Source organism: Dermacentor albipictus, chromosome 1 (assembly GCF_038994185.2).
Source record: "Dermacentor albipictus isolate Rhodes 1998 colony chromosome 1, USDA_Dalb.pri_finalv2, whole genome shotgun sequence".
Taxonomy (NCBI): domain Eukaryota; kingdom Metazoa; phylum Arthropoda; class Arachnida; order Ixodida; family Ixodidae; genus Dermacentor; species Dermacentor albipictus.
In genome coordinates, this window is record NC_091821.1 from 487,423,840 (window position 1) to 487,438,845 (window position 15,006).

Consider the following 15,006-nt stretch of genomic DNA (forward strand, 5'->3'; position numbering starts at 1 on the left):
GCTGCCCCGGAAAGGTGGTGGTCCCGGGATCGAGACCCGGACAAGGACGGATGTTCCTTCAATTGCGAGACTTTTCTTCCGAGGAGCCCGCATTGGTGCCTTATCAGTGCCTTTGAAAAGCATATATACTCTTCATTAGAAAGGGAGCCTTTCTGGAAATGAAACGCAAACCAAAATTGCTGAGTTTCCGCTGAAGTCACCATCTGAAGCCATCCTTCCTGAGCTAAATAGCGTGCAACTTGCTGGTTTGAAGGGGGGGGGGGGGCTAAGTCGTGGTCGTGGCTGCCCATACTTTCTTCTTGCGCTATATAGTACCAGAAGACTAGCACAGAAGAGAACGGACAAATGAATGGGTCCCATTATTCGCGCACCATTCGTCAGCCTGTTCTTTTCTTTACCACACATTTCATACTACAATGTGCAAGATTAAAGTATAAATCCGGCTGGTGACAACGCACACGTCTGTGATTTACTATTTAGCTTGAAAAGTTCATGTCTAGTCCATGATTTGAACAATAAATTGGCAATGCTGCAGATAGCAATACTTCGTTATTGATTCCCACCAACTAGGATCGTGAAATAAATGCATTTAGCAATGTAGCTCGGCAAAGGCATACCTGTAGCCAAACTACAATTTCCCACAAAAAACCCTCGTTGCAGTGTACTTGACTAATGCCTTGCGTTACCTCAGATCCAGGTTACATGTTGTGTTGAAAGTAAAAATTACTTAATCTCTTCGTTTTGTCTGTGCTAACCTACGAAGACCAAGCTTTCAAGCTAGCAAACTTAAAACGTAAGACGAAGATGACGTAACAAGCGATTAACCGCACAATTTTCGCAAAGTTGACCCATATAGTAATATTTTGCTGGTGTTATGCTTCCCACACTTGTAGATAATGTTTTATTTTTAAGTAAGGAAGCATGGAAAGTCACACAAGAAAAATAAATTTAGGCAACCAAACATGGCACAGAGTTAAGTGACAGAAAGAATTATGAGTACAGCAAGACCGAGTGCCAAGCCTAGGTGTGGTTGGGGCACAAAAGTAAAAAAGGAAAAATTAGGGACATGGAGTCCTTCACTTGTCGGTATATATATTTGGGACGTGGATGACAATATCCTATCGGATACTGTGTCTGCGTACCATCGCTGAAGAATGAGACTTTCTTGCGGCTGTAATAGTTGATGCACGCGTTCCGCATCATGCTTGGGTACATGTCCCATACGCCGTACACTCTGAAAACAAGAATTGCACGAAAACTTGTCATAAACGATTTCTCAACACAGCCCGGGCTGATATATATATATATATCATCAGAAGACACCAACGTCATGAGACGTGGCAGCGTTCTCCACCTGTGGCAAGTTATTTTTCATCCACTATTATTGCCATTAATTTATTTCTTTAATTCAATTAGTAAGGAGAAATAATTCCCCGTATGTTGTCCTTGGTGTCTGTTGGTTGGAATCATTATGATATGATTAATAAAAGTTGGGCCCCTCGGTTCATTCCATTACTTCTCGGTGACATACATACATACATACATACATACATACATACATACATACATACATACATACATACATACATACATACATACATACATACATACATACATACATACATACATACATACATACATACATACATACATACATACATACATACATACATACATACATACATACATACATACATACATACATCAGCAGCAGCAGCAGCAGCAGCCTGGTTACGCCCACTGCAGGGCAAAGGCCTTTCCCATACTTCTCCAACTACCCCGGTTATGTACTAATTTTGGCCATGTTGTCCCTGCAAACTTCTTAATCTCATCCGCCCACCTAACTTTCTGCCGCCCCCTGCTACGCTTCCTTTCCCTTGGAATCCAGTCCGTAACCCTTAATGACAATCGGTTTATCTTCCCTCCTCATTACATGTCCTGCCAATGCCATTTGTTTTTCTTGATTTCAACTAAGATGTCATTACCTCGCGTTTGTTCCCTCACCGCATCTGCTATTTTCTTATCCCTTAACGTTACATCCATCATTCCTCTTTCCATAGCTCGTTGCGTAGTCCTCAATTTAGGTAAAACCCTTTTCGTAGGCCTCCAGGTTTCTGCCCCGTACGCGAGTGCTGGTAAGACACAGCTGTTATAGGCTTTTCTCTTGAGAAATAATGGCAACCTGCTGTTCATGATCTCAGAACGTCTGCCACATACACCCCAGCCCATTCTTATTTTTCTGATTAATTTAGTCTCATGATCCGGATCCGCGGTCACTACCTGCCCTCAGTAGAGCTATTCCTTTACCACTTTCAGTGCCCCGCTACCTATCGTAAACTGCTGTTCTCTTCCGAGAATGCTAACCATTACTTTAGTTTTCTGCAGATTAATTTTTAGACTCGCCCTTCTGCTCTGCCTCTGAAGATCAGTGAGCATGCATTGCAGTTGGTATCCTGAGTTACTAAGCAAGGCAATATCATCAGCGAATTCCAAGTTACTAAGGTATTCTTCATTAACTCTTATCCCCAATTCTTCCCAATCCAGGTCTCTGAATACCTCCTGTAAGCACGCTGTGAATAGCATTGCAGAGATTGCATCTACCTGCCTGACGTCCTTCTTGATTGGGATTTCCTTGCATTCTTTATGGACGACTACGGTGGCTGTGGAGCCGCTGTAGATATCTTTCAGTATATTTACATACGGCTCGTTTACACCCTGATTCCGTAATGCCTCCTTGACAGCTGATGTTTCGACTGAATCAAACGCTTTCTCGTAATCAATGAAAGCTATATGAAAGGGTTGGTTATATGCCGCACATTTCTCAATCACCTGATTGATAGTGTTAGTATGGTCTGTTGAGTAGCCTTTACGGAATCCTGCCTGGTCTTTTGGTTGACAGAAGCTTAATGTGTTCCTGATACATACATACATACATACATACATACATACATACATACATACATACATACATACATACATACATACATACATACATACATACATACATACATACATACACGTACGTACGCACATACATACATACATACATACATACATACATACATACATACATACATACATACATACATACATACATACATACATACATACATACATACATACATACATACATACATACATACATACATACATACATACATACATACATACATACATACATACATACATACATACATACATACATACATACATACATACATTTTACAGCGAGAAGCCTGATGTTCATTGAATGGTACGCTACATGAATTTGCATAGGACCGTTTTAGCTTAGTGGTCTCCATTGTTTCTGTGGCAGCAATGGCAGCAACTTGTTTCACCGTATTGTTCGCTTCCTATAGTTAGCAACGAAAGCTAAGAAAATACATGCAGCTTCCTTACGCTCGCAGCTCCGAAAATCCCCCGCTGTTGTTGTCGACGTTCATGCTCATTTTCCGCAACATTCTGGAAAATGCGCGCACCAGCATATTAGCACATAAGACCAGACTCCTGTGCAGACCGCAATACAGTATGAAAATCACTGGGGCCAAGAAAACTGTAGCTATCGCTTATTGTTTATAATTGATTTAATACGTGTAATTGGCTCAATTGACGCAGAACACTTCGCCTAAACATAGAGTCGTCTGTGTCGTACGATTCTTACGAAGACGCATTTATAAAGGATACTTCTGGAGAGCCAATTACTTCTGGGTGTACAAGTAATTTTTTTTTCCTGCCTGCAGATTTATCTCTTGTGACATTAAAATCGACGTAACGTTATTGTCGTTATAACTCCAGGAATGCACCTAACCTTCAAATTAGGATAAACGTTAGAGTCCTGAAATATAGACTGCACTTTACCTATAAAAGGACTGCATCAGTGCCCGTGTCAGATCCTTTAAAAGTGAACGTCAGCCCTTTGTGAAAGTATATGTGGGCTGCGTAAACGAGTGAGCAAAACAATCGATGTGCTTGCCTTGCCACGCGCACTTCGGTCAGCAACTCCGGCCAATGTTCGCGCAAATAGCCGGGGTGCAGAACCTTCAGCACGGCGGTGCCGCGGCTGCCGCTCGTGCGGAACACCTCCGAGTACACGCCGCTCTCGTGCAGCTTGACACAGCCGTCCACTCCACTGCAGAACGCCACGCGTAAGAACACGGGCGAAGAAATAATAATCACCGGATTTTGTCTCCACCAGGCACGTACCCAGGGGGGGGCCCGGCCCCCCCCCCCGAAATCAAGTGGCATACCCCCCCCCTCCCCACCCACCAGTGGCGTAGCCAGACATTTTGTTCGGGGGGGGGGGCTACACCACTGGCCCCATATATATATATATATATATATATATATATATATATATATATATATATATATATATATATATATATATATATATATATATATATATATATATATATATATACATGTAGAAGGGGAATTCGTTTTTCCCTGCAACCACTTCACCAAATTTGAGGAAGTTTCTTGCATTTGAAAGAAAAGGCTTAATTCTAGTGACTACTGGTTTCGAATTTTTCATTTAGGTGGTCAATTATTTATTAAAAATTGGCCAAATCGAACATTTTCAGAAAACGAAACTATCAAGTTTAAAACTCCGTGACTCAACAATGAAAAATGATATCACATTTCTGTGAATTGCATCTAATAGTACATCTGCAGCGGACAAAATGGATATGTTACACATGAATCTCAAAAAAATTTTAGTATTGTGGAAATACGGCTTGTGCAGAACCCTTGTACACCACGTAACCAATTCACGTAAGATACAAATTGACATAGCAAACTTGTCCGCTTTGACTATTATAATAGACGCCGTTTACAGAACCACAATGTCTGTTCTTCATGCATAGCTATTAGTTTGTAAACGTCGTGCTTCTATTTTTACAAACTTTCGAATTTTCAAAATATTTTCAACAAAATTCAGGCCCTAAATCCAAGTTGTGTTTCCAACAGAACTAGGATTTAGCTTTCTCTCTCAAACGCAACGAATTTCAACAAAAGCGATTAGCAGGATTATCTAAGGAAAGCGTTTCTGCGTTTTACAAGTATTTGAATAGGCCGCGTCGGATTGGGCCTGAGCTAAAGCTTCCTCTTAAACAATTTGTCAAGGGGTCAAATCCATGAATAATAACTGCATTGTCATTGCCAAAGATGCTGCAAACGAATTCTTGAACGCTACGCACAGTCCAAACAATAAAATATCTATTTTTTCATAAAAGAATATACTCGTATGTGCCAAAAATTTTGCCCAAAATAACTGATATCAATGCTTCCATATTTTTGTCTATTTAAGTAAAGAAAATATCACACGAACTTTAGAACTATATCAGTTCGAAACCAGGAAAGCAGTGATGCCACTGATGTGAAAAATTAAAAGGCAATGAACTGAACAAGTTGAGGACAAATAAGTTAACGAAACTTTGTCATTCAAGAACCATGCTTACATTCTTTATATATGCAATGGCCAGTGAAAGACCTCAATGACGCTGTCATTTGTTCCAATGTATTACGCAGGAGCAGCTGTCACCGGTCGTGTATCGTGAGTAATTGCACCGAAATCATAGTCGCAACAGAGGGCACGTATAAAAAGCAGGAATTCGGCAAGATATACGAGGGCAACTCAAACGAATGTGAGCCAACAACGGGGTATTTTATTTAAAAGTAGTCTTCATGAGAATTTAGACATTTGTCCCATTGACTAACGAGTCGCGTGATTCCCGTCTTATAAAACTCCTTGGGTTGCTGCTTCAAAAAGTCTGTATCTGGTTCCCTTGAGCTGTTTTTTCGGTTGCCCCAAAATGTAGAAGTCGCAAGGTGACAGGTCTGAGCTGTATGGCGGATGCTGCAGCGTTTCCCATTTGAACTTTGCCAGTTTTGTATTAACCACATAAGCGACGTGGGGACAGGCATTGTCGTGGAACAAGATGACCCCATTCGTCAATTTTCCTCGTTGTTCGTTCTTGATTGCGACACACTGCCGTTCTGGCGTTTCACAATATCGGAAACAATTGATAGCCTCTCAAAATTTAGCAAATTCTATCAGTAATGGACCCTGACGACCGAAAAAAAGTCAACAACACCTTTCCAGTGAAAATGGTGGCCTTTGCGTTCTTTGGGCGTTGTAAATTCGAATGTTTCCACTGTAAGCTTTGCCGAAGTGTTTCAGGCTCGTAGTAGTGGCACCAAGGTTCGTCCCCGGTCACAAATGCAAACAAGAAGTCGTCATCCTCATTGTGATACCCGATCAGATGAGTCAAGGCAGCGCGAAACTTCTCCGTCTTCTCGCGATGGATCAAAATCATGGGGATCCAAAGAGCCGATAAACGAGAAGCTCATGAATTATGGCGTGAACCAAACCGTGACTGATGTTCAGACGGTCTGCCAGTTTATCGATGCTTATCCTCCGTTCTTGTTTCATCAGCTCACGAACCTTTGAAATTGTGTGGGGGGTGATTGCACGATGGTTTTGGCCCGGTCTTGGAATGTCTTTACAACGCCCTTTAAACAGTTTTCTCCAACGCTTCACAGTGGTCAATGAAATGCCGTGTTCAACGTAAACGGCAGCAATACGGCGAGTAATTTCTGTTTTGGAAACACCTTTAGCTGTGAAAAACTTCGCGACACCGAGCTGTTCAACTTTTGAAGTGTCCATTATGTGACGCAACCATATTCAACCCAGTGTATGAGAGCATTAAAGAACAGTTATCTTCACACCTGCGTGTCACTTTAGTAAATGAGACATGCCGTTCTCCTACGCGCATTCCTCGCAGTATGAACCGTGTGAACCGAACCATTCTTGCGCGGTTAGGTTAGGCGCACTTTCATTTGACTCGCCCTCGTACATTAGAAATGCAGATACAATGGGATATACAAATGCGAAAATACGGCTTGATAAAGGACAAAAATGTGTCACTGGAAACAAAGTTCACTGCATGTATACACAAAACCTCGCAACAAGATATTTAAGTATACGTATAAGTCTCCAATCAGTCTATGTATGTAAGAAAAAGTAACTGTATGTAATGCGTCAAACAAGGCAAATAAAAATGTTGCACAATCATAGATTCACAGAATCCTAGATTCCGCCCCCATTCCGTCCACTCCCCCCGATGTATTGCGCACGACGGAAGGCGGCGCGCTTGCTCCCCGCTTTTCTCCTTTGCGCACACAAGACTAAGCCACCATCGTCGGCTCACCCATTCCACCTCCCCTCCTACGCCTTCACTCGCACATACAGCATGCAGCGCGTGGTCACGATTTTATCACCCTTGGACTTTATACGAAACATGAAGGCGACGGCGACAGCAGGAATGCGCCTGGAGTGTCTATATGATTGCTTTCGCGATAATATAGTAAACGTATCCGAAAACTGAAGCGTCCCGTCGCCCATTACTTTCCGCAAAAGAAGTATCAAAATAGAACTTTCACCATGCGACAATTCGCTGCGCCGCAACAATGTATTTTTTTTCTGTAGGGCGGAGGCACCGAAATGAAAGAAAGAACGCATAGGAAACTACGTTGGCCAGAATCGAATGCCTACATCGGGCACCTAATGGGGCTACGGAATTAATATAGAAGAAAAGATGAGACGATTGGCCCACTGAGAACCATACGCATACTGCTCAGTATCCTACACCGGCGAAACAAGACTTTCCGGAAAGGTTCCGCTCAAGAAACGGGGTGCAATCCTTCGAGTCTCCACAGTGATGGCGGCGAGCGACCATTGTATTTTTTTTTCTTTCTCGTCTGCTAGCTAGAAAGCTTCCAAAACTCTGTCAGGTGAAAATCCACTCGGCCAGAGCAAACCGAACGCCCACCGAAGTGTACCGCGCGGTGGTCGGGGCCATACGCGAAAAACATATGCGCTCTGGCTCGCTCTGGGAGCCCGCGGGTAGGGTAGCGAGAACAAAAAAAAAAAATTGAAGGGGCTCAATGTGTCCTCGGCGAATAAAAGTCAAAGTAGAAAAAATAAATAAGAACGTAGTTACTTTGGCTGGCTTTAGTGTCTTGACATGGATGTTCTGGCGTAGGTTAAAAAAATGTTGATATTTTTTTATGTGACATGACGGCACAAATGAACCATCCCAACGCATCGTCTCATTGGACCTCGCTGCGTGCTTTGTCAACTCGTCTGCTAGTGTGTTGATTTGGCTTGTCTCGTTGTATGATCCGATGTAAGACTTTAGAAAAGTCAATGGACCTTTGGCGTCAAATGTTTATAATAACATTAAACCCACAAAGTTCCGCAATTGAAAATTTAAAGCACAACTTTGGAAATGTCAATGCACGTTTTACATCAAGAGCTTATGAGATTTATACCCATAAAGTTTCGCAATTGATATCCATGCGCTCCATAGATGCCGCGGCGAGCCCGCTCACAATCAAAGCGCCCTTGAAACTTTGTGCTCGGATGGGACTGCTTGGCGTTATGTGACTGCCGGTGTATGGGTGTTGCCACGAAATCCAGCCCGAGTTCTCAATCTTCGCGGTTAAATGTCTTTTCGAGCGTCAAAAAGACATTCTAGACAAAATCCAGAGTGATTTCCGGCGCCGGGGGTCGCTTTGGTCGGCGGTGCATGGACAGCACGAAAAAATTTCGGGGGGGGGGGCTGAAGCCCCATAAGCCCCCCCCCCCCCTGGCTACGCCCCTGCCACCCACGCCACCACTCCTCACACATTCCTAAAGCGCCACCAGATCAATGTTGAGACTTGACAGCTGTACATCGGTCCGCATTATGCTGCCTTTTTCACTCCTTTTAGATGGCGGTAGTTATCGCCATCTCTTGTATAGTGAAGGACTGTTTTCTCGTAGATTCCGCACCCGCGCGAATAACTCGAGATGCGTTCAGTTGTCACCATATATTCAACCGTCACGCGCATAGCTGTTGCTTTTGTTAGTTCAACCTTCTTTGTTTAGGCTGATCCTGGGACAAGGAGAGGGATGCGGCTGTTACTCAGCTGGTCTGTACTCTCATGGAACGAGTTGCAGCCGGAGAAAACGCCAATTGCATTTAACTTATCCCTTTGCTTCATTTTTTCCTTGAGTTACGGCTCGCCGCAACGCTGGTAGATGCCCGGAACCATAAACACGTGATATGGGTTAGATAAGGTGGGAAATGAAATAATGTGAAAGAACGTCCGTCATAGAACCCTGCAATAACCCTTAGACCCATAAGCAAGATGACTGTCGCCCGTTACCTCGTCTGTTTTTCCCTAACTGCATAGCACTTTTCGTGCAAAATTGGCAACTGGAAACAAAAATCGCAAGGAGTTGCGAAATTAAGCGATCTACTAAGGGAGAAACCAAGGCAACAACAAAAATGCAAGCAAAAGCGAATAATAAAAAAGTTAACCGTTGTTTATGAGAATATTTATGGATCAACATCTTTTTATTTAAAAAGGAAGTAGAGAAAACGCCGCCGGAAGTGGAGAACAATTACTTGTTTTGAATGACGCTTCCACAGTTATCGGTCGAACCGCCTCACGTAGCCACTTCTCTGCTGTGCTTATGTGGGTGTTTTTCTAACCTTTCGCAGTGAGCGCAGTACGTCTAGAATCGCAGAGTCCTGCACTCTACGCGGTTGTATGGGACTGGCGGCCGCACAGCGTTACGCAATTCGCGGAACTGTCAAAACTGATCAACAAGGCGAAAATAACTGATATTCGAAACTATAAGATGAGAAAGACTGAAGAAGCCGCAAAAGATGAACGCAGCCTGAAATCCGTAAATAAGAAGCCTGGCATAGGACAAACCATGATGTATGCACTAAAAGATAAGAAGGATAATATAATCAGCTATCTCTAAGATATAGTAAAAGCAGCGGAAAAATTCTAAGCTGACCTGTATACAGCACCCAGAGGAGTCACGATAGTTGACTTAGAAACAGTAAGGAACAGGATACAGAAACTCTCCTATCGCTAGCGATGAGGTCAGAAGGGCCTTGCAAGACATGAAACGATGAAGAGCGGGAGGATAAGGTGGAATAGCAGTCGATTTAATCAAAGATGGAGGAGACATAATTCTTGGAAAACTGGCGGCTCTTTATACGAAGTGTCTATCGACTGCAAGGGTCCCAGGAAACTGGAAGAATGCAGACATTATGCTAACCCACAAAAAAAAGGAGACGTTAAAGAATTGAACAATTATGGGAACATTAGCTTGCTCCCAGTATTATATAAAATATTTACCAAAATAATCTCCAATAGAATAAGGTTAACACTGGATTTCGTCAACCAAGGCTGGCTTCAGGAAGAGATACGTTACAATGGATCACATCCATGTCATCAATCAGGTTATCGCGAAATCTGCCGAATACAATAAGCCTCTCTATGTGGCTTATATAGATTACGAAAAAGGCATTCGATTCAGTAGAGATACCAGCAATCGTAGAGGCACCACGTAATCAAGGAGTACAGAACGCTTACGTAAAAAGCTTGGAAAATATTGCGCACATGCGTGAGGTATTTGTTTGAACGAGGCGCGTAGGCGCCATCACTCCAGAAAAGAGGAGGAAGAATGAACTAGGCTCGCGCTGTGAATCTAACTGGTCAGCGCATCAACCGTTGTTGTAAATATAATCTGTAAATAGTTTCTTGTCTTACTGACTCGTCTTTCGCGTTAGAATATGTACAGAGAGGTTCTACAGCTACCTTAATTCTACACAAGAAAAGCAGGGAGATACCTGGAGAGAAAGGGGTCAGACAGGGAGACACAATTTCTCCAAAGCTATTTTCTGCGGGCTTAGAAGAATTCAAGCTATTAAACTGGGAAGGCTTAGGAGTAAAGATCGACGGCAAATATCTCAGTAACCTTCGGTTTGCCGATGACATTGTTCTATTCAACAACAATGCAGACGAGTTACAACAAATGATTGGAGACCTTAACAGAGAGAGTGTAAGAGTGGGGTTGAATATTATTATGCAGATGAAGATAATGATTATTAACCGGGCAAAGGAACAAGAGATCAGGATGGCCAGTCGGCCACTAGAGATTGTGAAGGAGTACGTTTACCTAGGTCAATTAATCAGAGGGAACCCTGAACATGAGAAGGAACAAAACAAAAGAAACAGCTATGCGCGTGACTGTTGAATATATGGTGACAATTGAACGCATCTCGAGTTAATCGCGCGGGTGCGGAATCTACGAGAAAACAGTCCTTCACTATACAAGAGATGGCGATAACTACCGCCATCTAAAAGGAGTGAAAAAGGCAGCATAATGCGGACCGATGTACAGCTGTCAAGTCTCAACATTGATCTGGTGGCGCTTTATGAATGTGTGAGGAGTGGTGGCGTGGGTGGGGAGGGGGGGGGGGGGGGTATGCCACTTGATTTCGGGGGGGGGGGGGGCCGGGCCCCCCCGGGCCCCCCCCCCCTGGGTACGTGCCTGGCTCCTGGGCTTCTACGGTCCATCAGTATGGCAAGTCGCGCTGCTTTTCACATAGTACACGAGTACATTTCGTTAGTTAGGCCATTATTAGAATGTGCCTTCGCGAGAGTGCCTTCACGTGGTAGTCGCGTTAGGATATGACCTCCTGCGTGCCGTTGGTCCTTACTTGTGAATGCGTACCAGCGTATTATTCTGCTACAAACGCATAGTACCATGGCCTACGATACAAGGGATAACATAACTTAGGTACACACTTAGCATACCACAACCACAAACAAGAAATGAACGTGACCGCCGCCGAACAGTGGCACCCCGCCACTATAATATACATTGGTCACAACAAAAGCTCCTAATCTGCATCTGTTAAAGATGTTCTAAATGTTTTGTACGACGAGGGGTGCTAAGTATGCTGTGTGTCATGATGCCGACATCTACCAGGAGACGAAAGAAAAAGGGACAGAGTGACAAAGTGCACGAAAAAAACTTTAAAAATGTCCGGCGTGCTTTATGCGCAGTTAGTGATCGCAGGTTAAATGCGTATAATATTAGTCACAGCCACGCATGCTCGCCAAGATGTAGATCAGCAAAAAAAAAAAAAAACAGTGCCCACTCACATCTCCTCTAGCACCGCCCCGAAGCTCATTGGCGTCACCTGCTTGCACTCACGCAGGAGCTTCCCGAACGCCTTCGCCAACATATTGACGGGTGAAGGTGGCAGAGGCTCTGGCGGCCACTTTAAAAAGAAGTGGCAGCCAGCAGAACTGCTGGCGCCGAAAATTTCTCTTTCCTCCGAAAACTGTGACGTAGAAGAGGCAGCAGAAGTCAGCGACGAGACAGGACTTTCCGCCACTGAAGGCGAAGGGTGGGCGTCCTCCGTCGGAAGCGAGGAGCCGTAGGTTGCGGGGTGGTCTGGACAAATATGCAGATAGAATAAATTGAGACGTCTTTGGTAGGCATAAAAATACATTGTGGTCTGTAATATCGTTATCTCTCTAATATCCAACGTGGAAGAACCACGTCGCAGAACATTCATGCCAGGCATAGTTCGATAACGCATTCTTTTTTTTATTTAGGCAAGGCAAACCTTGCCCCATCAAAAATCTGCGTTTAGCGTTTGAGATAGCAGCGTTTTGATAGTAGCGTTTTTAATAGTTCTGTGTTGCCAAGTGTCTATTGGAAATATCTTATAGAACGAAAGATTAATTAAGGAATGAATAAAAAATGGTTTACTCAAATAACATTTCATTGCTTTATTCTTGTACGAATGTACTCTTCTTGGCCAGGCATAAATGGGGATAGGTTGTTTTTATTTTTCTTGATGTGGAACTCTGGTTGGGCATTACAGGACGATCGACTAAGAGAGCACTGTAACAACGTCCGCAGCACTGTACAAGGCCACTTGGGCATTCATTGCCGGGACTGCAGCTGCGTGCCATTCTTTGAAGATACGCAAGTTTTAGCGAGACACTGCTCACAGCTCACCAGGGAAATTGTGGAAGCTGATTTCATCAGAAAACTTGGCAGTATGTGCGTTAGTGCGCCCTCAATCGCGCTGACCCCTGGTGAAGTCGCGTTTCTAAACAAATAGTAATCGTAATGCTTAATTTTTATTTTTTCAGGTGACCATGTTCTTAGTTGAATGACTTGCTGTTAGGACACCCCCTGTGACTATCGTACATTTTCTGCGCATGCCTCTTCTTGTATATATACACACGATGTGGCAACGCAATAAAATCTTGTTGGAAGTCAGCGCTGTGTGTGTCGTCTATCGCTGTCCTTGTCCTTTGCGCTGTACGTTATTTTTGAGGACAGGACTGCACAGTGGTTTTAGAGGAATGGAGTCATAGTTATGATCAATATTTTATTTTAAGTCCTCTCCAGGGCCGAGGCCTCTCCTTGCTATCCATAATCACCCTGGCCATGCGCTAGCTGGTTCAAACTTTTGCCAGCAGATTTACGAATTTTATCACTCCGCCTAGTTTTCTGCCCTCCTGACAGCGCTTTTCTTCTCTTCGCACTCATTCTCTAACTCTACTGGTCTACTGGTTATCTACCCTACGCTTTACGGAGGGTGCTCAGCTACGCTATTTTCTCTATATGTCATAGAATATAAGCTATCTCCGTTTACAGTTTCATACATACCCCTGTCTTCTTGCTCATAACTTAGAAGGGCAAAGGTTCGGGCTAGTTGGTTTTCCATGAGGCTTTGCAGTTCAACGTGAAGTGAGACAACAGACAAATAAAAACAAGAAAAACGCTGCCTCTTAGAGTTACGTCTAAGATTTTTCGTTTCATCGCTCCTTGCGCTGCCCTTAAGTGGTTCTTGAGTTCCTGTGATAACGTCCAAGTTTCTGTCCCTAATGTTAGCACCGCTAGACTCCAGCAATTGTACACGTCTCTTTGCAACGACAGTGGTAAATTCCCAGTCAGGATTGCTGATGCCTGCTATATACAGTCGAACACTGTTTTTCCTTCTGTACATTTCCTTCTTATCATCAGGGCCCCTGTGAGTAATGGACCTAGGTAAACTTGCTCCTATAGAGATCGGAGAGGTGGACTGGCGATCCTGAATTATTGTTCCCTTCCCATGCAATTGAACATTATTTTTGTCTTCTACATATTATTCTTCAACCTCAGTCTTACACTTTCTGATTAAGGTCCTCAATCATTCGTTGTAGTTCATCCGCAGTGTTGCTGAACAAGCCACTGTCATCTGGAATTGGAAGGTTGCTGAGATATTGGTCGTTGATCCCGACTCCTAAATATTCCCAGTCAAATAGACTGAATACTACTTCTAAGCATGCAGTGGATACCATTGGAGAGATTGTCTCCTTGTCTGAGCTTTTTCTTTATAGGTATCCGCCTGCTTTTCCTGTGAAAAATTAAGATAGCAGTTGAATCTTTGTAGATATTTTCAAAGATATTCACAAGTGTATCCTGTATTCCTTTATTGCGCAATGCCTCAACGGACACTCTTATCCTCGCTAAATTAAATTCCTTTTCACAATCTATGAAGGACATGCAGAGAGGTCTGTAGTACTACGCATATTTCTCGTTTACCTGACTGATGACATGGATGTGATTCATTGATGGGTATCCCTTCCTGAAGCCAGCCTGTTCTCTTGGTTGATTGAATTTCAAGTCTTGCTCACATACCATTCAAAATAACCTTGGGACATATTTTATACAATGGTGAAAGCAAGTTACCGGCCCTATAATTCAATTATCTAACGTCTCCTTTCTTATGGATTAGTATAATTTGGCCATTCTTCCAGCTCTCTGATGCACTTGAAGTCGCGAGGCATTGCATATAAGGGGGCGCAAGTTTTTCAAGCATGATATCACATTCATCTTTGAGTAAATCTACTGTTACTCCATCTTTTCCTGCCAGTATTCCCCTGGTCATATCTTGCAAGGTCCTTCTAACTTTATCGCTAGTTATACGAGGAGCATCTGCATTCTGCTCATAACTACATCAAATAAAGTTAGCCTGGCTGCTCTGGGTACTTTACAACTAAGTATGGAATTCTTCTGCTGCTTTTACTATATCAGCAACATTGCTCGTGACACTGCTGATGAAAAACGCAGTACTGCATGGCAGT

The 15,006-nt window shown here is 43.3% G+C and overlaps 1 protein-coding gene across 1 annotated transcript in view; it reads right to left on the reverse strand.

Annotated features, from left to right (window-relative positions):
* The window catches only part of LOC135912650 (uncharacterized), a 150,139-nt gene that overhangs the window by 44,769 nt on the left and 90,364 nt on the right, over positions 1 to 15,006 (reverse strand). The window contains exons 8-11 of the mRNA XM_065445140.1: positions 12,019 to 12,313; positions 3,974 to 4,129; positions 3,400 to 3,462; positions 1,143 to 1,234 (exon numbers count right to left, since the gene is read on the reverse strand). Of these exons, the coding sequence (XP_065301212.1) occupies positions 1,143 to 1,234; positions 3,400 to 3,462; positions 3,974 to 4,129; positions 12,019 to 12,313 (606 nt within the window). The remainder of the gene's footprint in view (positions 1 to 1,142; positions 1,235 to 3,399; positions 3,463 to 3,973; positions 4,130 to 12,018; positions 12,314 to 15,006) is intronic.